Source organism: Vombatus ursinus, unplaced genomic scaffold (assembly GCF_900497805.2).
Source record: "Vombatus ursinus unplaced genomic scaffold, bare-nosed wombat genome assembly UNPS02014874.1, whole genome shotgun sequence".
NCBI classification, from domain to species: domain Eukaryota; kingdom Metazoa; phylum Chordata; class Mammalia; order Diprotodontia; family Vombatidae; genus Vombatus; species Vombatus ursinus.
In genome coordinates this window covers 15,846,147-15,871,307 of record NW_020954652.1, presented here as the reverse complement: position 1 = coordinate 15,871,307, position 25,161 = coordinate 15,846,147, and the positions used below count along the sequence as shown (strand labels likewise).

The 25,161-nt window shown below is 38.6% G+C and overlaps 1 protein-coding gene across 1 annotated transcript in view; it reads right to left on the bottom strand.

Annotated features, from left to right (window-relative positions):
* Positions 1-9,293: 9,293 nt before the first annotated feature.
* PAWR (pro-apoptotic WT1 regulator) overlaps positions 9,294-25,161 on the bottom strand; it is a 136,339-nt gene continuing 120,471 nt past the window's right edge. The window contains exons 4-6 of the mRNA XM_027842541.1: positions 15,212-15,347; positions 13,767-13,871; positions 9,294-11,414 (exon numbers count right to left, since the gene is read on the bottom strand). Coding sequence (XP_027698342.1) covers positions 11,328-11,414; positions 13,767-13,871; positions 15,212-15,347 — 328 coding nt within the window. The 3' untranslated portion in view covers positions 9,294-11,327. The remainder of the gene's footprint in view (positions 11,415-13,766; positions 13,872-15,211; positions 15,348-25,161) is intronic.

Here is a 25,161-nt window from a genome sequence, read left to right as displayed (position 1 = left end):
ATATCTTTCCCTGCAGGAATGTAAACAGTTCAACCTTAATAAGTCTCTTATGATTTCTCTTTCATGTTTACCTCTTCCATGTTTCACTGGAGTCTTGTATTTGAAGGTCAGATTTTCTATTCAGCTCTGGTCTTTTCCACAGGAATACTTGAAAGTCCCCTATTTCATTAAATGACCATTTTTTACCCTGAAGGATTATACTCAGTTTTGCTGGGTAGGTGATTCTAGGTTGTAGTCCTAACTCCTTTGCCCTCCGGAATATCATACTTCATGCCCTCCGGACCCTTAATGTAGAAGCTGCTAAATCTTGTGTCTTCCTGATTGTGTTTCCACAATACTTGAATTGTTTCCTTCTGGCTGCTTGCAATAGCTTCTCCTTGACCTGGGAATTCTGGAATTTGGCTACAACATTCCTAGGAGTCTTCCTTTGGGGATCTTTTTCAGGATGTGATTGGTAGATTCTTTCAATTTCTATTTTGCCCTCTGGTTCTAAAATATCAGGGCAGTTTTCCTTGATCATTTCTTGAAAGTTGATGTTGAGGGTCTTTTTTTGATCATGGCTTTCAGATAGTCCAATAATTTTTAAGTTCTCTCTCCTGGATCTATTTTCCAGGTCAGTTGTTTTTCCAAGGAGATATTTCACATTGTCTTCTATTTTTTTCATTCCTTTTGATTAGTGTTACAGTGACTTGATTTCTCAAATTGTCCCTATCTTCCAATTTCTCCATTCTAATTTTTAAGGAAGTATTTTCTTCAGTAAGCTTTTGGACTTCCTTTTTCATTGGGCTAATTTTGCTTTTTAGGGCATTCTTCTCCTCATTGGCTTTTTGGACCTCTTTTGTTGCCATTTCGGTTAGGCTATTTTTTAAGGTGTTATTTTCTTCAGTATTTTTTTGGGTCTCCTTTAGCATCACTCTCAGTTTTTCCTCTACTTCTCTTGCTTATCAAAATCCTTTTTGAGCTATTCCATGGCCTGGGACCAATTCATATTTTTCTTGGAGGCTTTGGATGTAGGAGCTTTGGCTTCATTGTCTTCTTCTGATTGTATGTTTTGATCTTCTTTGTCATCAAAGTAAGATAATATAGTCTGACTCTTTTGCGTGCTTGCTCATGATCCCAGCCAATTATTTGAGTTATAAACTCTTTGTTAAGGTAGGAGTCTGTTTCCTGTGTGCAGAATGTACTGTCCCAAGCTTCAGGGGTTTTGTGCAGCTGTGTTCAGAGATACTTCTAGGGACCTGAAAATTTTCAGTTATTCCAAGGTGGTATGACCAAGGGCAAGGTGTTTACTCCTTTCCTGGACTGTGCTCTGGTCTATGAGCACTCTTTTCTATCTTGGAACTGTGAGGAGGGTTTCCTCTCCATAGCCACTACAAGCTCCACCATGCCAGCGCTCCTCTTTGCCCCAGGACCACCACCCAGAACTGTGCAAGGGCAAAGTGCACCAGCAGAGAGATCCCTGCAATCACCCTCTGATCAACCACTCAATTCCCTCTCAGTCTGTGGGCCAGAAGCTCAGGAGGCAGCCGCTGCCCCGCTGAGCTTGGGGACTGGAGCTGAGACCACTGGCTTCTCTCTCTCCCAGCTGACACAGACTTTTCCCACTGACCTTCCAAGTTGTCTTTGGTGTTCCTGGGTTGAGAAGTCAGGAAACCGCCACAGCTGCCTGTGATTCAGTCCTCTGAGGCCTGCTCCAGGGTCGCTGTGGCCTGTGAGCCCACGCCAAACTGTGCTCCTCTCCCAGCCTGGTGCGATATACCTTTTTGATCAACCATCCAGGCTGTCTTTGGCTGGAAATTTGTTTCACTCTGTCTTTTTGTGAGTTCTGCTACTTTAGAATTTGTTTAGAGCCATTTTTTATAGGTATTTGGAAGGGTTTGGGGGAGAGCTCAAGCAAGTCACTGCTTTTACTCCACCATCTTCTCTCCGCCCCACAAATCCTTTTTTATTAAGGGGATTTATTCTGTGAAGTTTGGATTCAGTCAAAAGGCCGCATTCAAAGACCTAGAAGGCCACATGTGGCCTCGAGGCCACAGGTTCCCCACTCCTGATCCTAGCTCAACCCCCCACCTCAGTTTACAAATAAGGGAAGTGAGGGGACAGTTAATTTTGGAGTCAGAGGACCTGAATTTAAATTTCAGCTCAATTACTTAGAACTCGTGTGGTTCTGGGCAGATCTCTTAACCCACTCTGGGTTTCAGTTTCCTCGGCTTACGAAATGAAGGGGCTATAGAGATAATGAATCATACCTCTCATCTTTTTTGCAGATACGGGCACTTTATTTGGTTGTTTTTGCTAACTTGCTTTTCTTTGTTACAAGGGAAGGGATCAATTCTAGGCTGTGAAGCAGATAGGGGACCAGTCAGGAAGACCTGAGTTCAAATATGGCCTCAGACACTTACTCGTTGTGTGGCCCTAGGCAAGTCATATAACCTGTTTGCCTCTGTTTTATCATCTGTAAAATGGGAATTATAGCTCCTACCTCCCAACCAAAAGAAATATGTAAAAAGCTTAGCACACCTAACACACAGTAAGTGCTATAAAATGTTAGTTATTATTATCGTCATCATTATTGTTATTAATAATTCTGGCTGGGTAGTGGGTAGATGAGCTAAGAAAAAAAAAAGCATAAATACAAAGACAGCTGAACCAAGTAAGTTCTAAGGTCCATTCCAATTCTAAATTGATCTCCAAGAAACCCTCCTTTTCTGAATCCATGAACCTGAAAGTCTCAGAAGGGTTAGAGACCAAGAGCCTTGTTAAAGGTCACACAGATAAAAGTAGCAAAGCTGGAAATTGAACCCAAATATTCCAAAATCCACTTTTGTGGAAGTTAGTAAACCAATTCCCAGGATCACATATTCTCTGATTGAGAAGGGAACTAAGAAGTCATCTGGTTCAACTTCCACCTTCCCAAATGGTCATCCAGCTTTAGGCCTGAAGACTGCCAGTGATGGCAGCTCCCTCCCCACCAAGGCACACCATTCTTCTTTACATCACTTTTAATTATTAGGGTTTTTTTTCCTCCAGTAAGTAAAAATCTGTCCCTTTGCACTTGTAGATAACTCGTCAATAGACATTTACTATGTGCTAGGCACTGTATTAAGGACTGGAGCTATAAAAAAAAAGGTAAAAGACAGTCCCTGCCCTCAAGGAGCTTGCAATCTCATGGGGGAGTCAACATACAAACAAGCTATATAGACAGGATAAATTGGAAATAATCAAAAGAGGGAAGAAGTACCTTCTCAGTTTTGCTCTTTGGGGCCAAGCAGATCATGTCTAATCCCTTTTCTATGTGACAGCCCTTAAAGACAATTATTAAGCTACTCCTGAATTCTTCTTTTGACATTGTAAAAAAGAGATTTGGTTAGACAGAAGCATACAATTTGGAAGGATAGGCTTTTTCTTAATTTCTTCACATGGGCTCCTCAAAAGGAAGGCAATAGAACCCTTTTTTTCTGACCATGTCACTCCCTTACTCATATATAAAATCCTGTTTGGTATTCAAAGCCCATTTAACCTGTCCCCCTGCTCCCCGACCTCCTACAATAGGAGACTATCTTATACATCTTATAACATCCCCCTCTTCTCATTACATACTCTGATACTTTGACATTGGCCTTTTTGTTGTTGCTTGAGAAGGTATTATCTCCCAACTCCAGGCATTTTCAGTCTGTGCCCCATGCACAGAATGCCTTCCCTCCTCATATCCTGGCTTTCTTCAAGTCCCAGCTGAAAGCTTACCTTGTATAGGAAGGCTTTTCTAATTCCCAGTGCTAATGTCTTCCTTTTGCTGATTTACAATTTAACCTGTATGTAGCTTGTTTGTACGCTGTTGTGCAGTCAAGCCTGACTCTTCACCACCCCATTTTGGATTTTCTTAGCTCTGGAGTGGTTCGCCATTTTCTTCTCCAACTCAATTTATAGATGAGGAAACTGGGGCAAAGAGGGTTAAATGATTTGCCCAGGGTCACGCAGTGTCTGAGGCTAGATTTGAACGCAGGTCTTTTCTGACTCCTGGCTTGATGCTCTATCCACTGCTCTACCTAGCTACCCTATTTGCACATAGATGCTTTCAATGTTGTCTCCCCAGTTAGACATTTTAAAAGGAGGGACTATCTTTCACCTTTCTTTGTATTCCCAGTGCTTAGCATGGTGGCCAGCCCATGGTAAATGCTTAATTTATTAAATTTAATTTATTAAATGACGATTCTATCTACCTAGCTAGTCATTCAAAAGAGTAAAATTAATGAACTCAAAAGGGCATCTGTCATTGACAGTCCCTTTTTCCAATACAGAAGGTCCCACAATACTTTTTGAAAGCACCTGACTAGGAAAAATATAACCTTCTGCTGAGGTAGCAAGAAGGGAGACCAAAGGAAAGTGATAATGAAAACATGTGGGTAGTTTATAGCTGCTGACGATAAAACAGATTTTATAGACAGCTTTACACTGTATGAGCTAAATAGGAAAAAAAAAAAGGAACAGGGATTTGATGGAAGCCCAAGATAAGGGGGCTGGGTTACATTAAGAATGCAGGATCTTGCAGGAATGTCTTAAGAAGTGCACTAAGGGAGTGAGCGCTTATATAAGGGGTTTAGGCATTATCTCAGCTGATAGACTGAAGGATGCTTGTTCCTATGTTAGACATGTATGGCATTACTGAGATTAATTTGAGTTCTGGCAAGTGAGGAAGGCTGATTAGCCCGTGCAGGTGTATGAAAGGAACTGACACAATTAGGTAAAAGGTTAAATAAACGATTCACGGCAGAAACAAAGAACGGATTCTTACATTCCCAGACCCCTGCTTGTTTCTTACAAAATATGACAGTGAAGAACTTCCCAGTATGTCTGTTTGAATTTTAAGAACTTATTCAGATGGTCTTAACAAGTAAACAAGGCAATTCCCTAGAATACCAGTGTCGTAGTGAAATGTGTATATAGACTTCCTGGTTTATTTAAGAAGCCCAGCTGTGAATGTATTCAGTTTTTATCAACTGGATATTTTTGGTTTAAAAAAAAAATCCTCAAGCATAGCATGCCCTATACAAATAAAAAAGCAAGCCACACACCAGTTTCAGCACAAGATTTATAAAATTTTTATTATATTAGCACTATCCTTTCATTTCACAAGTAACCTCTGATGGTGAGGATTTCCATGATCTTACTGGAAGAAATGAAATTAACCCGTGTTCAAAACTAAAATGAAAATTTATCTCTTGAATGACATTTCAACTTTTCACATGCATAAAATTAAAATATTTGAAGTGAACTCTGATACAGTTAATGAATCTGTGATGAATGGCTTTAAAAGCAGTAAGAATGACAAAGAAGATGTCTATAGAACACCAGTACATTCAGATAATTACCCAGATGTTTTTACACAACAGCAACCATCTGGACACACTTGAATGGACTGATTTCTTTTTTTCCCATGGAAGATGCTTTTGGCTTCATGTAGACACAACCAGCAGCAGAAGCCTCTGGCTCAGATTTTGTAGAATAACGCAATTACCAGAACCCTGAATAGGGCAGCCAAATTTTTCAAGAAAGCAAAAAAGATTACTTTAAAAAAAAATTCATTGAGTATTCAGAACAGCAGTTATGTAATTTTTGTGGAACTCCAATAAATAATTTTAATATCACAGATACTACCAGATTATATTTCCTATGTGTTTCTTACATACTGTAGATAGTAGCTCTATATAAATGCTTGAGAGTGCAACACTAATACTGACAGAGAGTAAGTCCATGATAGGATATTATTTCAAGTTTAAAGCACACTTGCAGCTTCATTCATTTGGCAAGTGCTGCAGTTTTCTCCCTTTCCCTCCCCTCCGGAATCGGGGCACAGTGGAGAGAGTGCCAGCCCTGGAATCAGAAAGACCCGAGTTCAAATTTAGCCTCAGACACCCAACTATTTATGCCACCTTGGGTAAATCACTAAACCTCCATTTGCCTCAGTTTTAAGACAGGAATAATAAAAAAAAAGCACCTCCCACGGTTAGAAACAAATGAGATAATTTTAAAGGGCTTTGCACAGTGCTTTACAAACAGTAAGCACTATATTTATGTTAGCTATAAGTTATTACTATAAGTATTACAAGACTCTTCTCCCAACAGAGTAGCTCTACCTTAACATAATTTAAATTCAATATGCCTCCTTCAATTGGTAAAATCCCAAGTCTTTACTTATTCTCTGTGACTAATTTAGACACTTTGGAGGAGCTTAAAAACGTGGGCAAAAGCTGAAGCAAATAATGCCTGCATGCTTTATCCTATGACCTGTACTACTTAGGGAACACAGGACTCCAAATGGTTTCAACTGGGCAGTGCAAACAGCCAGATTGGCCAAGTGGTTGCAAAACATCGTATTTTGTGTTTGGAGATGACATCTACGACCAAGTAAATCTTTGTCCCTTACAAGCGGTGCTATGTCACTTGGTTTTTTTCTTACCTGCTATTAACCAATCCTAGTCAATCCCTACTAGACACCCGACTAGCCCCAGAGAGTCAGGATGCTTCAAGACTGCCTGGTTTGTTCTTGGGGGAGTAATCTGCATGCTGGAAGAATCTTGTCCACTATCTTCTACAAGACAGAGTCTCTATCATGGCTTCCCACAACTTACAGGATTGTTTTGGCTTAAAAAAAATCAGTGTTTTCATTCAAATCTTCAAAATCTGATACAACTGCGGAAAATTCAGTGGAACAAATACATGATGGGAAGGTTGAGAAAGAGAAATGTGGACCTTGGTTCATCTGCCTCCATCTGTCTCTGAGCTACACATTGGTCATTGGCTATTCAGAAAACCTGTGGCTTCCAGCTTAATGGAAAACAGAAAGTCAAATATTTGACTAGCTTTTGCCACAATATCATGAGGCTGTTTCCTCAATCATGGGGAGAAAATTCCAATGGTACCCCCCCCCAAAAAGGGACAAATATTACTCCTCCTAAGGAATAATTCAAATTCTAAAAGTACTCAAGGCAATAAACTGTAAGAGTAACTTTTATAACCATCCATTTCCAGGACATAAAAATAAATTTTGGGGGAATAAGACTCCATTTAACCTAAAAATCTTTGAATCATAAAATTTTCTTATTTAGAAAAGTAAATTAATTTTAGCATATCCAAATTTATTTTCAAAATATCCCAGAAAAGTCTATAAACATATGTTCATCAAATACATGGTCCAAAACTTTGGGCTCAGGAAGAGCCTACTTCTGACACATACCGTCCAGTGTAATACTAGCCATGTAACTCAACCTCTCCTTACCCCAAGCAGCTTTCGAGGACTATGATGCTTAACAGCTATTGATCTCCATTGGTTAAGGGTTCCTAACCAAAGGTTCCCTACACTAATGAAATCATAGGTCTAGGATATCTAACTAAAAGTTCAAGAATGCCTACACATTTTGCATTGCGGATCCTGGCTTGATGGGATTTTACGTTTTAGTTTGAATTCCACTATTAACAAATTCTATTTTTTAAACTGACTGACTAGAATAAGTATCACCATGTGGCATTTTAAAATTTAGTCTCTTCTGCTTTCACTATTAGAGAATTGGTTCTATTGGATAATGTTGCTAATGGGATACTGAGAAGGTACATTTCATCCCTTGATGAAATTGATGCACTATAAAGCAAGATACAAATATCCGAGGCCTTGACTTTGAAAATCTGTGTTAAGTACATGCAACAGGACCATGATCACCTACAGCTTATCCTCCATACTATGTCAAGGAAATTAAAATGGAAATCAAAATTAAAAAAAAAAATTTTAAATGGCCCAACTGACCTGGTCCATTATACCTGCAAGGTCTTCGTACGTCGATCTGTTCCAGAGTGGTGCATGTGGATGATCCCACAGTATTCTACTACATTGTTGACAACGATATTAGTGAAAACCCAAATGGCGTCATCTCAAAAACACAGATTTATCTGGATAACAAAGTCTTGCCCCACTGTTAGGTTCTCCCCTTACAGGTGAGTATTTTGCTTGAGTTGTCCTTCAGGTCAAACTGGCTATATTTTTTCACCAGCTTTGGAGTGTGGCTCTTTGACAGCACTGGCTATTGTATTGGGTATACTTGGATGGATTTATCCAGATTAATTTAAAAAATGCTAACAAAAAGAGTCAACATTTAATAACCACTTAGTCTTTTAAAAGAAAAATATATCCCCATAAGCCATCCCTTATAAAGATAATTCTAGGGCAACAAAATGATCAAGTGTCTCATAAAATTAAAAGGCATCATGGTGGAGTGGATGGAGACCTGGTATAGAGGTCAGGAAGACCTGGGTTCATGGCCTGCTTCTGGCACACACTGGCTCTCACTCAACCTGTCAGTGTTTTAGGCAACACTCTTGGACCCTGTCCAAGTCATTCAACCTCTCTGTTTCCCAGCAACCCTTTCATCTTATAAATCTAAGGGAGGGTGCTGATTTGCATTGAGGAAGGGAGTTTCCTTATCTTGGGGTTTCATAGACAAGGAAATCAATGGTCCAGTCCCTGTATCGAAAAATTATGCAACAATACCTTTCAAAAGAAAATGGAGTCAGATCTTCAAAAGTTAAGTTGAAGGTAATTTGAAAGATTGCTGAGCTTGCTATCAGAGCAGTCCTAAAAAGTGTATGTGAAAGGAGCTGCTTTGAATCGTTTTTGAACATAGTACACTTGGAGGAACGAATAAATGTTCATGAGAAGCTGTCATTTTTGACTGTGGTGCTGTCTTTTTTTTTTTGACATTGGTGATACGACCAATACCTATTTTCTGCTAGGGAATCAGTATGTATATTTGATAGAAGCAGATACCTAAGTTCTACAAACAGGTTAAAGAACGCCTTAATGTAAAATGTTAATTGAGAAGAATCTCTCAGCTGCAAAAATTCAAAAGCTTTACTTCAAAATGGACCATTCAATATCTTGGTCCTCTCCTCCTTCTTCCCCAGTGACATCCTCTCCTGAGTTAATAAAATATGCTGGTTCAATTTTTTATTTGTTATTATGACTATGATTATTCTTAACAAGCAGAACCTATGAAAAAATGATGAATGACCTGGTGGATGAATCTTGTCTTTTCTCTGATAGCTGGAAGGACAGGCAGCATGTCATGTTGGTAGACAAGTCACTGTCATTGCTGCAAACATTTCCATCATCATCTTTGGTAGAATATTCAACAACTAACTTTACGACATCAGTGGCCAGGACAGTACAAAACTACATGCTTTGAAATTTCACCCAACATGGGGATCAAGTGGAAAATTTGTAAGAATCACACATGCCTCTGGAACCTCGTTAAATTTGATTTATTTAGGTAAGTTTATGAGTTTTAACTTTAAAGAATCACCACTGCCACCACCACCACCACACCACCTACAACAACCCAAAAAAACCAAAAAACCACCCAGAAGCGTAAACGGCCGCTAATTTCATAGGGTATTTCCATGTCTTGGAGGATTCATGGGATATGGGTGAGTGGGTTATGTATGTATGAATCTGTACTTTCTTGATATCTCTGTCACTCAACCATGGGTGGCCAGAGGAGGAATTCAGGAGGCCAAAGACAGTGAGCGGCAACTTCTACAAGTTAGCAGTTGAGCCTGTTTTACAACTCTATGACACACACGTTGGAAACTGCCAAACCTATGGCAATGGTCTAAAACATTTAACCTCTAACCTATGAATTATCCAGCATCAATTTACGAGCCAATAGAATATACACACCTTGAGGGCAGGAACCATTTTACTTTTGTCTTTGTGTATGGAGTTTCTAGGCACAGTGCCTAGAAATAAGATTGTGGAGGAACTACAGTTAAGTAAAAACAACTATTCTCAGTACAAAGGACAGGCATGGTGGGAGATAACCAAAGGGATGGGGGTTAAATGATGTAGCCAGAATCTGCTCTCTCTTGGTCTAGACCTGAAATGTGCACTCTGGGACATTATCTATAGAAGGTAGAAATGCTGAGAAAAATCAGGAAAATTTCTGTATTGATGTTAAAGGTTCAAAACAGATCCAAATGTTAGGCTATTTCTAGAGTATTAGAATACGTTCCTCCCCAAAAGAGCATTCCACTATTATTAAATTCAAGTTAATGATATGTTCACAACTTGTAAATCTTTAAAAGAAAAATATTCTTATTTGTTCCTAAAATCCCAAAATAACGAATAGAACTGCTTCCAATTTGGGGTGGGAAATCCCTAGTTAGAAAAGGACAAAATACATCACATTGGATCTTAGCTCAATTATAGTAACAGACAACACGGAATGAAATTGACATTAGGCTTAGTAATAGTTAATGCTCATGTAATACCATAATTGTTTAAATCCAGATAAACATTTTCATTTTTATTTTAAGGCAAAAAGATGTTAAGAATACGTATTTTATTATAAACTGAAAGTGTGTATAGGCTTGAACAACGAACTTCCGTTTTTTTTTTCCTTTTTACAAACATGTTCTCTTATCTTTCTCTTTATAAACATGTTCTAATAAACCTTCTCCAAACAATAAAAAATAGTACCTACAAACTTCATAAAGAACATTTACATAAACATTACATTTGTACGTTTTTGCAGAAGTTAAAGCGCTTTCTTTAAATTCTCAATATACAGACCCAAGACGGTAAATTTGTACTTACTATGGAGCACAATTCAAGTACTTCTCTAAAAAAAAAAAAAAAAATTATATCTAGCTGAACTCTACTACATGACATTGACTGTAATTTCATAACAGCTTTCCTTTAAAAAGATGACTGCAATACAGAACAGAGCTAGCCTATTATTCTAATCTCTTAGAATAAGTAAAAACAAACCCCCACGAACAATGGTATACCAAGATTTTTGTCAGAGTGAGCCATCAATATGCAAAAATGTTACACATCACTAATAAGGCATCAGCACTTTACAGCTGTTCAAACAGCAAGTAACTCCCCAAATATATTTGCATCCATGTAAACAAAGCTTTTATGCTTCTATTTCTTTACTTTTTTTTTTTTTTTTTTGAGGATGGGAGGGAGATATATCACCAGAGGCGAAGACATAGTCTGAGCCATTTTGGACCACATATGTTACCTAGCCCCTTATCAACTATTTCAATAACTGAAAAATGTTGCTTATTCATGAAATGAGGTGGATACCTTATTTTTATTGATACTGAAAAAGAAAAATATTATGAAAATAAACATCCATGAGTTTCCAAGAAATAAATATACTCTTAGTTATTTTAATGTATTGCAGCATGGGAAATATTGCCCTAGCATTGACCTCAACATTCAATCAGTAGTTTTACAAATCATTCTCCTCACTGAGGCTGGGATCTTCTTTCTACCTTGTCAGCTGTCCGACCACTTTCAAAAGGGTTTTGTTTTCCTGCTTTAGCTGTTCATTTTCATCTTCTGTGTCATCTAGGTCCTTAAGGAGGAAGGAAAACAGTTATCAAATTAAAGCAACTTCGAGAAAGAGGTAATAATACTTTATTAAAGTAAGGCTAGCATTTTAACTGTTTAATGACAAAATCATTATATTGTAGGAGAAGGAAGGTTCCCCAGCAAAACTAAAAAACTAAATTTATATCACTTATCTCATCCCATCTCTTTTCCCATACCCTCCATCATTCCCCAGTTTAAGGAGGCAATGTGTTATAGTGAAAAAGAGCACTCACTACCTTTGGAGATCTGGGGTTTGGGTTTGGATCCTGCCTCTGAGGCTAAAACCTGTGTGATTTTGGGTAGTTTACTTAATTTAGGGCCAGGGTGGCTGAATTTTTCTCATCTCTAAAATAAGAAATGGACTAAATTCTGATACCATCCAGCTCCGGAATTATGATCCTAAATAAACAAAGTTCAGATTATGGCCCAGCCACTTACTCTATGTGACCCTGACCAAGTCACTGAAAGTCTTTGTGACTTAGTTTCCTCTTCTGTGAAATGAAGATGATAACACTCGCACTACCTACCTCATGGAGCTGTTGTGAGTAAAGTGTTTTGTAAACCTTTGAGTACTTTATAAATGAGAATTATTATGAGGATTGTAAGGAAACCTACCACTCTCTTCAGTTGAACATTTCAGACAGAGCCCTCACTCAAAAATACTAGAAAATCCATTGGGGATACCAACAGAAATCAACAATTTAAATAATGATTCAAGGAAGATCACAGATTTAATCTGTCAATTTAAATCAGTGAGAATGGAAATACAATAATCTCAAGTCACAAATATTTTAAGACAGCAGCATTCTAAGAAGCTTGGATAATCTTCAGATAACAGTGCAAACGAATTTTTAAAAATCTAAAGGCATTGTGCACAGATTTTCATTCATTAAAATTAAGTAAAAGCAAAGACTTTGTAGACAGATTTGCAGTTAAAAAAAAAACACTAAAATTTCAACTGCTTTTGGCTATTTTCCCAAAACTCAAATTACTGAATAAACAAATTACTTGCTTACTTGCTGGCAAGTTAACCATATCATGAAATTACACATTGCAGTAATCATCATGACTGGATTGTAAACTCCTTGAAGACAGGCATTTTACTTTTAGATAGCCCACAACACTGAGCGTGGTACTTACACAGAGGAGGCCCTCTCAAAATACCGACTACATTGTAATCTTGTGGACAAATGAAAGATGCAGGTATACTGAAGAAAGGTGGGGGATTGATTAGTGTAAAGCTAGAGAGGTTGGGCCAGCAAGAGCTGGCATAGGGATGGTGAGCAAATCATTCTGAAGCATGAAAAGAAAACTAAAATGGAGGGGTTGGGGATATGGGAAGGGAGTATACTGAGTAGCAGAGGGAGGAGGATGGCACAAGAAGGCATCTGAGAGGTCGCCTGTCATGCCCCTCATTTCAGCTAAGCAAACTGAGGCCCACAGAGGTGAGATGATTTGTTCAAGGCCCCCCAGAACAGCACTTGGGAGCTCTGTTTCCCAAAGACCTAGGTGGGGAAGTGGGGGAGGTAGGGCACAGTCCTCACATCCAATACGGGATCAAGCACCGCCATTTGGATCAACCATTTAGAACAAAAGGGGTAGCATAACTCAGCCGAGTAAGTGAGCAAACATCCTACTGTTATTTTTCAAACATTAAAACCCTGGTTCAGGTCCTGCCTCAGGCACCTACTGATTGTGGTGGTGGTGTTCTGTCATGCCTGACTCTGTGTGACCCCATTTGGGGTTTTCTTGGCAAAGATATTGGAGTGGTTTGCCATTTCCTTCTCTGGTTCATTTTACAGATGAGGAACTGTGACAAACAGGGTTAAGTGGCTTGCCAAGGTCACACAGCCTAAATAAATTTAAAAAAGAAAGAAAGAAAGAAAGAAAGAAAGAAAGAAAGAAAGAAAAAGAAAACAAAATAAAACAACACTAAGTGTCTGAGGTCGGATTTGAACTCAGGAATACCAGGCCCGGCACTCTATCTACTATGCCACCTTACAACAACATCACCTAGTCCAGCAGCGGCTAAATGACTTGTCCAAGATCACACATGTAGGTAGTTATAGAATCTGAGACATTCTAAATTCAGGGCCCTTCCCTCAAAGCCACATTGCCATCCCATAAATCACAGTCAAGCAGCAAATTAAATTAGCTATGTAGTCACGTGGCAATCATCAAAGGTATGATTTCTACCATAAGCCATCTATAAGATGGCAGAATCCATAAGCAAAGCATAAATTCATTAATATGATAAGGCCATATTTAATGTCTTCATGCATTCTCCCATAATTAGAAGACCACACCATACAACTGAGATGTCTACAGTACTTACCCTATTTAATAAATCAATTTCTTCTTTGAGTTTTCCAATTAATTCTTCTTTATCCTGAATCAGTTTCTGTAGTCTTATGTTTTCTTGTCTCTCTTTTATTATTTCCTAGTAGACACAGAAAAAAAAAAAAACAAATATTATTTGGACAAAAGTGGATTTACATACTAAAAGAATGTTTATGGTCTTCTTAAAGAAAAAAAAACCTGCGTACTTGTCACATCTGTTCAAGTCACTAAGAAATATTCAGCATTCCTACTTAGAGGTCCCCCAAGGTGGCTTACTTAAAACTGCCTTTTGTTGAATTAGGTGTGTGAGAGAATTCACCCACAGGAGGAAAGGAGAATGAAGGGAATGCAAAAGCTAAAAAGGAATCTGGCAGATTAAAATCAAGGCTTAGCCAAGTCTCTAACAAATGCTAATCGATTTCTCAATGGTGTGTTTGCCCCCTTTATCCGACTAGGCTACATATCTCTACTATTAATTGCCCAGAAAATGTTTTACTCACTGTCTAATTGTTTTAAAAAGTCTACTATGTAATTTACACTTTGGAAATCATCATTATTTAGAGAAAACTGAAACCCTCAAGGAAAACAACAATTCTAAGCACATGCTGATGTTGAAGCTTGAGAATTTACTTTCACATTAAATCACAATTCTCTAAAATGAAATTTCTATTTGGGCCGTTCTTCTGGTATCAGAGGGAGTTATTTGGTTTCAGTTGCTTAGAACAGATTTCACATGCTTAGTCCATTGGCTGAAAAGGTCTTTTCAAGGACATGGGTAACAACATTAACACTGCGAATAATTTGAACAGTTGAATGTGCATGGAAACATCCCCCCTTTGGGGGGACAAAAAGAATCTTCTTTGAACTGTTTTTGGGGACCCTCCAAATCCAGCCAGAATTTTCTAGTAGGAAGTTTTCTGAAGGCAGAAACCAAAATCTACTTAAGCTCTGGATGCAAATCCTACAACGATTTGGTACTATGTTTGTATATTGAATATACAACTAGCGACCCATTTGACCTACCACGGTAAGTTGTAGGACATTATATAATCAAAACCTACTCTAAAACTAATGGATTTCATTTGTAAAGTGTCATCAGCAACAGGAGGGTAAATGAGGGGCGGAAACGGGAAAATAAAAACCTAATCACTACATGGGGCTAGATATCTAGATATTAACAAAACCAAAGCACAACACTGTGACACTAACTGGCTAAGCTGCTCCAAATGTTAAAGCTACTTTCTGTTCCTACTTACCTCCACCCCCACCCCTCATCCCAAATTCTCTTTCAGGTTTATTTCCTGTTTTTCCTATACCTCTCTTCAAGGACAAAAACCCCTACAGTATTTATTTGGTTTTTAGTATGTCTTCTAGTTCTCTGAGCAGAGGATAGGGTCATGCTAAGACATCAGACCATCTAAGATAATCTTGAGGCCATACCTTTTCAAGATCTTCAATTTTCTTTTCCAATATGACTAAATTAGCAGAAGCAGCTGGATCCCTGCTGTACCTAGACCCTGCCCTGTCCATTCGAGAGTATCGACTTGAGACATCATCTTCAGGGGTATTATTTGTGCTGCGGAGCGAATAAATAATAAACTTTAGGAAGACGACCTTGAACACAAAGAACCAGAGCAATTTCTAGCCAGAGTAAACAATCAACACTTTTTTTTTAAGCAGCTATTAGTAAAATAAAGACTATGACCATTTATAATATGTCCTTAAGATGGCATGATTGCTTGGAAACAGTGGCCCTAGCGGACAGAGCATTGGGTCTGGAGTCAGGAAGATTTGAGGTCAAATCTAGCCTCAGACACTTACTAGCTGAGTGACCTTTGCAAGTCACTTAACCTCTGTCTACTGCACTTTCCTCAATTGTAATATGGAGACAGTAACAGCACCTCCCTCACCAGAGCTGTTGTGAGAATGAAATGAGATAATATATATATATCAAAGTGCTTAGTATAGTGGCAGGCACCTTAGCCACTTAATAAATCCATCTTTCCTTCCTTTCTAGTTCCTTCCTTCCTTCCCTCCCTCATGGAGCTTAGTCTAATAAGGATATAAGAAACAAACATAACTGTAATAACTTTTTATTATGAATATATTAGAGAGGTTCAAAACAAAATGTTTAGTGAATGGGGGGGTAGTTTTAGAAACAAGGAGAGGACAGAGTTGGGCAAGGATTCTTGGCATAAATATCATCTTTCTGTCTGTACTGTGGGGTAGTGAAGTGGACCACTTGGATTCTAGGCTAACAACTATTAATGTGAGGCCTCTGGGCCTAGGTGTTCTCATCTCTAAAATAGATCAGGGGTGGGGAACCTGTAGCCACAAAACCACATGTGGCCCTCTAGGTCCTCAAGTGCAGCCCTTTGACTGAATACAAACTTCACAGAACAAATTCTCAAGGAGTTAGTCAAAGGGCCACATATATGGCTTCAAGGTTGCAGGTTCCCCACTCCTGGACTAGATCATCTCTAGAATCCTTCTAGTTTGAACATTTATTCTATGATAGTTTTCCTCCTCCTTTGTCTCCTCCAGGATTCAGTCTAGATGAACAGTATTAATATTTTCACCCCGATGGTGGATCTTTCTCTTGTGAAGGTTCCATTTTAGTCTTTCACTTTTTTTTCTAAAATTATTCATTAAAATAAATGTCAGTACTTCAGATGTATAACAAATAAAATAAAACGCTACTGTATTCCTCCAAGTGCCTCACATATTATCTTAAACATGGTAAGTACTAAAATGTATTCAATTTTAAAAAACACTAACAATGGTTATTATTTGATTAATATTTTACCATTCTTTCGATTTTTCTTTAGCTTCTTTAAACCAACAACAAAATAAAAACAAAATTTATAAAAATCAGTTTCCTGGGATGGCTATATATTTTTTTTAATTTTCAAAATATAGGTAGGGTTCTCAAGGACATAGAGTTTTTCAAAGAAATGCAAATGACTAACATCCATATGAAAAAAAAATATTCCACATCACTAATAAAATAAATATCCAACAAAACAAATCTGAGGTTTTATTTTTTCCTTAAACTGGCTTTTTTTGATATGGGAGGAGACTGGGAAATGAATTTAGTTGTTTTGTTTTTTTTTTCTAATCAATAAAACTTGTAAGAGTCAAATGTCCAAGTTTTTTCATGGCAGAACATTAAGAATTACATTATGCCTTTTCAATCATACTTCTGCCTAGTATGCCACAAAATGTGTAAATTAAAAAAATAATGTCCAAAAACAATTCTACAAACAGTCCTGTATACAATGATGATCCACATCTTTATTTTTAGAGGCAAAGAATGTGGCCAGTTTGTTGCTGAAGCTCAGCTATCTCGGCTAAAAAAAAAAAAAAATTAGTTGCATGGTATAAATAATATAATTTGTGATAAGACTCCTGCCCAAAAGTGTTTTCCTTCATGCTGTCTGGATGAGCCACAGAAATTAATTCGTTCATCTCAGAACTTTAGCAGCTGGAAAGGGCCTTGGAGATCTTTAGTTCAACTCCCTTATTTTACATAGCTGAGCAAACTGAGGCCCAGAGAGGTTCAGTTCACATCACACAATCGAGTCACGAGATCTAGGAGGTGACCCAGGTTTCAACTCAGGGTGCAGTGCTTTTGTCCTCATGTCAAAACACGTTTTGTTTTGTTTTTTTGCTTTTCTGTTGAGGCGATCAGGGTTAAGTGACTTGCCCAGAGTCACACAGCTAGTTAGTGTCAAGTGTCTGAGGTTGGATCTGAACTCAGGTCCTCCTGACTCCAAGACCAGAGCTCTACTCACTGTGCCATCCAGCTGCCCTTCAAAACACATTTTGAAACATCCCACTTGGAGACAGCAAAATCCAGTTCTGGTCAAAGTACACGTTACCAATGAGAATGGACATCTCTATGATATATACAATTTCAACATTTTTTTTTGCATAAAATCCTCTACTTACCCTCCACAAAACCATAAAAATATCCATATTCAATCTCAGCACAAAATGAATCACTCCCATCCATTAGACAATTAAAGCACCTTGCCTGTGATTCATTAATGAAAGATTCTGACAAATACCCAACCAATCAATCAATAATGATATGTAGGTACCTTGCTTATTACCCATAGACTTTATTCTTTAATAATTTTATTTTTCCCCAATTACATGTAAAAACAATTTTGAACATTCATTTTTTAAACTTTTCAGTTCCAAGATCTTTCCCTCCCTTCCCTCACGCAGTAAGTAAACTGTGGTTGTACAATCCAGATTTTCACAAATAAAAACACCACCCACACTGAAGGTTTGACTTGGATTTTTATGTGGTTAGAATTTCCAACAAAACTCCTATCACTTGCTGTTAAGTACAAAAAGTACACAAAAGATTACGAATGCCAGGGAGAAATTGAGAGTCTCCCGTATCTATCCCATATTTATTATTATTCTAACTTCAAAGACATCTATCATCCTGGTTTTTCAAGAGACTGGTTCCTAAATACTATTAATTTAATTAGAAATGGATCTCATTAAATTAAAGACACTGCAACTTGAGCCATCCATTCATAACAAGATATGGAAGAACTCTTCTACAAGGGGATCCCCAAAGTTCTGTGTGTCATTTTAATCTACTAAAGCTTGAGCTTTCAGTAAGAAGACACCCCGTATAAATCGATGGATACCATTCAGAAAACTACTGGGTTTTTTGTTTTGTTTTGTTTTTTTAGGCAGTTGGGGTTGAGTGACTTGCCCAGGGTCACACAGCTAGTGTCAAATGTTTGGTCTGAGGCCGGATTTGAACTCAGGTCCTCCTGACTTGAGAGCCGGTGCTCCATCCACTGGCCACCTAGCTGCCCCCTGTTGTTTTTTTAAAGAGTTAAAGAACTACTTTGGTTACTGCCTTTATTTGTTCACCTTGGGAGTTATTTAATCTGACCCTACTTCTTTTTTTCTCTCATTTCCAGAATTCTTCTAGACAAGAGTAAGATTTTCCAGAGTAAACAGCAGACAAAAGCCCAAAGGGGCTGCCAGTGAAAGCTTATACTTTTAAGTAACTTTCTCCTCCTATTGTCTCTTAAATAAGAAAAGTCATCTCTTCCAAAAGGGCCAAGAAGGTAGTCATTCGAATGTAAGCTCTTTGTTGGTAAGGAAGGTTTCATTTCTGCCATTGGATCCTGGTTGAACCTGGTGTGCCAGAAAGTCAAACCATCACCACCATCCCTACCCAGCTCCCGCATAAGAATAACAATTAATGGCTAACTTTTATGTTGTGCTTTAAGGTTTGCAAAGAGTTTTACAAATATTATCTCATTTTACCCTAACAACAAACCTTGGCCATAGATGCTATTATTAGCCCCACTGCACAGATGAGAAAACTGGGGCAGATAGCAGGTAAGTAACTTGGCCAGTGAGTGTCAGTGGATGAGACATCAGAAAAGATGCATTACTATGTTGTACTGCTGTACCCTAAGAACTAATGGGCCTTTCCATCTGACTTAGTTAAAACCTTCCCGTGTCCCATTAAAATGTGAGTTCTTTGTGAGCAAAAACTTATCTTTAGTTTTCTATTTATATCCCCAGCTCTTAGCAGCGTGCTTTGACCCTGGTAAGCATTTAATAAATGCCTTTTCATTCATTCCTTCAAGAACCTGACCTAGTAACAGATAAGCGGAACTGGAGATTTCAAGAATATCCTCCTGTTTCTAAAAAGTCCACTTCCCACATTTCCCTCTAGGAGTATGCAGGGAACTGTGCAACAACCAAGTCTCTGGGAAAACAAAAATATAGGCATGACACACTTTTAAGATGCAAACTGCATTATTAGCATTTTCTTCATCACAGTCAACAAAACAATAAATCAAGCCCCATTGGTAGGGTCTTCCAATTTCTAAGGTGTACATGCTCACACAGAAAATTTAACAATCAATGGTCTGCCTCTAGCACACCATTTTCTTGTTTGTGTGTTTGTTTTGGAGGGGTTAAGTGATTTGCCCAGGGTCACACAGCTAGTAAGTATTAGAGGGCAGATTTGAACTGAGGTTCTCCTGACTCCAGGGCTGCCTTAGCACACCCTAGCTTCCCTCCCTGGTTTGTAGAAATATGGGGTGGGGATACGGCTGGGGGGCAGCTCAAGGCAGGGAGAAGATAACAACTAAGGGTGTGGAACACCACAAATACGGCCAACAAGCAGTTGGTGTGGTAGTAAGATTTGCCAAACCTTTTTTTTTTTTTTACCCACCCTCATTTTTTGTTAAAGTGTTACTTCTCTCTGGGTAGGAGGAGACATGAATTTGAAAATTAAGGTGATGATTTTATTTTATTTTTTGGCTAGGCAATGCCCAAGGTCACACAGCTATAAGTGTTATGTCTGAGGCCGGATTTGAACTCAGATCCTCCAGAATCCAGGGCCGATGCTCTATCCACTGCACCACTTAGCTGCGCTGATAAAATATTGTAAAAAATTTAAAAATCCCTTTTTCTTTTACAAGGTTTCACAGGTAAAAAGCACCATAATTAAATTTAAAATAGCCTTTAAAAAACCAATCTTCCTCAGTGGCACTGTGATTTGCTAAAGGATTATAAATAAGCAATTAGTTAAATACTAAAAACTTTATACAAGGTCCTACCAATACCAAAGTGTAATTAAATATGGTTGTCTATCAACAGCAAGGCCAAATGAGGGCTGAGGAGTAAAGCAGGTCCCCTATTGACATAATTGCAAGAATTTTGTACTTTGATCTCCTTAACATGTTTAGCACTGTTTGTTCTACAAATAGAAGTGTTTTCGAGCTTATTTCTACAACCTGATGTGCTCAATACAAAATAAGAGGAGGAAAAAATGTTACATTCACTCTAAAACAGCTTGCAATGTTTTGATTAAGAGGACTTTATCGCCAATGTCCATAAGACTCCAAAAGGAATCCCCCTAAAGCCATTGGCTAAGAAGACGTTAGAAGGGGGAAAAACAAAAACAAAAAACTAATGGCATAAAAAAAAAAAAACAAAACAACACCCTTCGTTGGAAATTTTTTTCTCCCGGAACTTTTCACACCTTTGGTGCAAAGATATAAGCAGTTTGGGGGAAGTATTATTGTAGGGACAGAGGAATACTGTTATCTTAAAAATATCAAGTTTGGAAGAAGGCAAGCTAGGATGCCCCAAATGAGGACACGGAGAGAGGAATTTTCCACTAGGGAGAACACAGGAAAGCTTAGCACTTCAGAGACACACTGGTGGTGAGCTGAGGACTTGGAAGCCGGGTGAACTGGGCTCAAAACCCTGCCCCAGACAAATGTTAACTGAGATCCTGGGAAGTCGCTTTGCTCCATGGAGCCTTGGGTGTTCCCACCAGTAAAAATGGAGATAAGAATACTTGCATTTATCTACCTCAAAGAATTGTGGTAAGGAAAATCCTTCCCAGATGTTAAAGCACCATACGTAAATTTGGTATGGTGATGATTATTACCAATCATAACAGCTCACGGGCAAATCCTTTTTTGTGAAAGGGGCCACAGAAAACTAAGGGAAGCTGGATAAAATGTGAAACACCTAGCCAAGTTATCACTGATCATATATCAACAGAACTTAATTCTCCTACCTCAACTCTCACCAATGACATTCCATTTTATGTCACTGTGCCTTTAGACAGACATAGCAAGGTGCTCTTCCCCACTCTGCTGGTCAGTTCTTTTCAGCTGTGTCTGACTCTTCATGACCCATTTGGGGTTTTCTTGGCAGAGATACTGGAGTGGGTTTGCCATTTCCTTCTCTAGCTCATTTTATAGATAAGGAAACTGAGGTAAACAGGGTGAAGTGACTTGCCCAGGGTCACACAGCTAGTACGTGTCTAAGGCTAGATTTGAACTCAGGAAGATGAGTCTTCCTGACTCCAGGTCCAATGCTCTCTTCACCCAGCTGACCTTCCCCAACCTGTATCACCTCTTAAAATCCCGAGTTTCCTTCAAAGATCAGCTTCAGCACCACTTCCTACATGAGGCTTTTCCTGTTCTTCCCAGCTGGTAGTGTCTCCATTTTGGAATTACTTCATATGTTCTTATTTACGCATACACTGTTTTCTCCAGGAGGCTGTTTCATTATTGTTTTTTATTCCTTCCTTCCTCCACAGTGCCTAGCAATGGAAGCACCCACCTCAAACATATAAATGTTTGCCTGATTGATTCTCTGCCCTCTAGATCTGTGAAAGTGTCTCTCTCTCTCATGCCTGACACTGACTGCTAGTACCTTATGGAGGATGATAGGATCATAGATTTAGAACTGGAAGGGACCTTGGAGGCCATTTTTGTTTTACAGATAAGGAAAATTAAGCACAGAGAAGTGACTTGCCCAGGATCACACAATTAGTAAACGTCTGACAAAGGATTTGAACCCAGATCTTCCAGACTCTAATTACAGCACTCTACCCATCCCCTCAGTCACTTTGTTGCCTCACACCACCTTCTCCAGCTGAGGTTAATTATACTACGTAAACAAACATATTAGTCATTTCTTTGAGTATATCTAGTTAAAGTAGAAATGCCAGTTTAAAGAACTACAAAGGTATAATACAAAAAAGAAAATCCTCTCAGTATCAAAGAGCTTGAACGAGATAGCATTTCCTAGCAAGCATACCATAATACACTTTCCTTAAAACAATGCAAACGATGCAGGGTGCAGAATGGATGGATGATGAATGGAATGTGAACCGTTTATCTCCATATTCCGGTAAACTGAAAGATACAGCAATGCAACGAGCCTGGTCTTCCAAAAAATTATTCCCAACGGTGCCACCCAATGTGCTGGAGAGCAATCTTTCTGGAGAAGATATGAGTATCAATGAAGCATGCAGGCTCTCCAAGTTTTCCTCTCTCTTGCTACATAACCAGTCTACCTCCTTTTCTCTAATGATCCTTATTAGTATGCTTCTAGTATACATGATCATTAGTAATATGCTCTGGCTACCTCCCCCTATCATGTGTATTTCCATTGCCTATTGGATGACCCATAATCATAAATCCTAAGAGACTGTGCTATTCAGATCAGCCTATCAATTGTTTACCAAGCACCACCTAGGTGCTTAATGCTAGGCATGCAAGTACAAAGAATGAAACAATTCCTATTTGCAATGAGCTCACATTATAATAGGAGAAATAACAAGTACACGTGTTTAGAGAGATGCACAATAGAAAGCTAATAAATATAATTAAGTAGAAGGTTGTTGTGTTTGTCCTTCGAAGGGGACCATGACATCAGGGAATTGATGACATGACTTGCAACTTACTTTGATCTGAGTGAGGGAGGGCTGTGCAAGGTCATGAGCCTCACTTTCTCCTCCAGAGCCTGATGTTCATCAGGACAACTGGAGATGGCTCCATAAGCACAAGGTAGCTTGGGACACTAGCACTTGGGGAGATTAGGAAAGGCTTCATGCATAAATCGCACTTATGTGGCATCAATGGAAGGATACTGTGGTTAAAAAGTTGGCTTTCTGTTTTAGGAAAAACATTATATGATTTCCCAAATGTAATCCAACCCACTCTTTTTCCTACCGAGTTCCAGTGCCAGTTCACTCCCCATCTACAGTTTCTCAGATATATGTACTGAGCAGCACTGTGGATCGTTCACCTCAAAGTATTTCATAATCTGCAGTGCACAAGAGGTGTTCTCCCCAACTTCCACCCTAGATAGATGGGGATGTCTGGCTCGTCCGTATTTGTATATCCAGCAATTAGCACAATGCATGCATATAGTAAATATTTAAGATATATTCTCTCCTCCTCTGTATGTGTCTGTCTCTGTCTCTACCTACCTACCTACCTACCTACAAGGTCAACCACAAAAGGGTGCATCCCAGAGTATGTCATCACCTAGAGGGATCCCCCTCCAACTGGGATACTGCCACAACTGGCAGACACCTGTGCTGATCATCCATCTCCCTGTTTTATACTTTACTTGATATTAACATATCCAGACATACACAGACACAAGACACACACTCTTCGTTGGGGAGAAAAGCTATATGGCAACATAGACTTACTGATATACTCCAAAACTACAGAACATTGATCACAAAAGTCTGTCAGGGCTTGTCCAACCTTCATCAAAGATGCCCTGGATAGAGGTGAATATTATTCTCTAAGATTTTATAGAGTTGGGGTGATAGATATATGGGTTAGTAGTTTTTGTTGGGTTTTTTTTTTTTGCATTGTCTCTTTTCAGTAGCATCAGTGAGCAATAGGAAACAATTCATGATTACTTCTAAGTATTTGGTATCCCTGCCCTCCAAACCCCTATTAAGCAAAGTCTGAGAATCAATCTCTTAATATCTTTAAAATTGTACTGTGCTAAGCACTAGAAACAATTCTCTATATACTTGGTCAGGTCCACTTGCTCTTAATTTTCTTTAAAGCCCTTTTATACTTTATCATGCAGCACAATGAGAATGATGTTGTTGGAACCCAAATATAGTGGGTTCCACTAGTCAAAGATGGCGAAAAGTCTATTATAAAAAATCTGATATAAAAACTTGTGTGTGTGTGAATTTTTCTTGACTTCCTTAATATTTTATCTTTAAAAGCTTTTGGGATGTTCTGGCTTACTTAGTAAGCTTTCTATAAATTTGTTTTCCTTCTACTGCTTCTGTTTTCTGAGAGGATATTATTGATTATCTTCTAACACTATCCTCCGTTAAGATACTCTAAATTGGCAATGGCCTCATGTGCCATCTCCCATCCCTTGGCAAGGAACTTTAGTTCTGACTGAATAATTTGGTTTCTAGGTTCTTTAACTTGCTCATTGTGGTGATTTACATTAGTTCAACATCAACAGGAAATGGTTCTGGGCAACACTGATGTCTTTTCCTTTAAATATTTCCCATATTTTGGATTCAACAGCTCATTTGAATAGGTCTGGTTAGCGCTATTTTCATTGCATACCAGATCTTCTCATGTTCATTTTCTCCTATTTTGGTGTTGATGTTAACCTTAGTTTCTAGAAAAACCGATGGCCTGATCTAGTTGTTTCCTATTAAAACCTGGTCAGCTTCACCTTCCGTGAGGAAGTTTGGCTCTTGCCATCTTTAGTTCCTCCAAACTATTGTTAAAGAAACTGTTCATGTATAGAAGTGAAGCTTCTAGATTGCTTTTAGCCTCTTTCATTTCTTATTCCTGAGCTAGTTCTTGCAATACATTTTTGGGAGAGGTCATCTTCTCCACTGCCCACTTTTGTACTGCAACCATTAAGCACTGAAGCACATTGATTTCACTTGGAGGGTCTCACTAACATATTCTTCATAGAAATTATTCCTGCTCCTCATCTTTTGCAACAGATGCTGGTGGTCAGGCTGCAAGTATTTTCCTGGTAATCTTTTTGCTTAATGTCCGTCTAAACAATGCAAAGCAAGATGA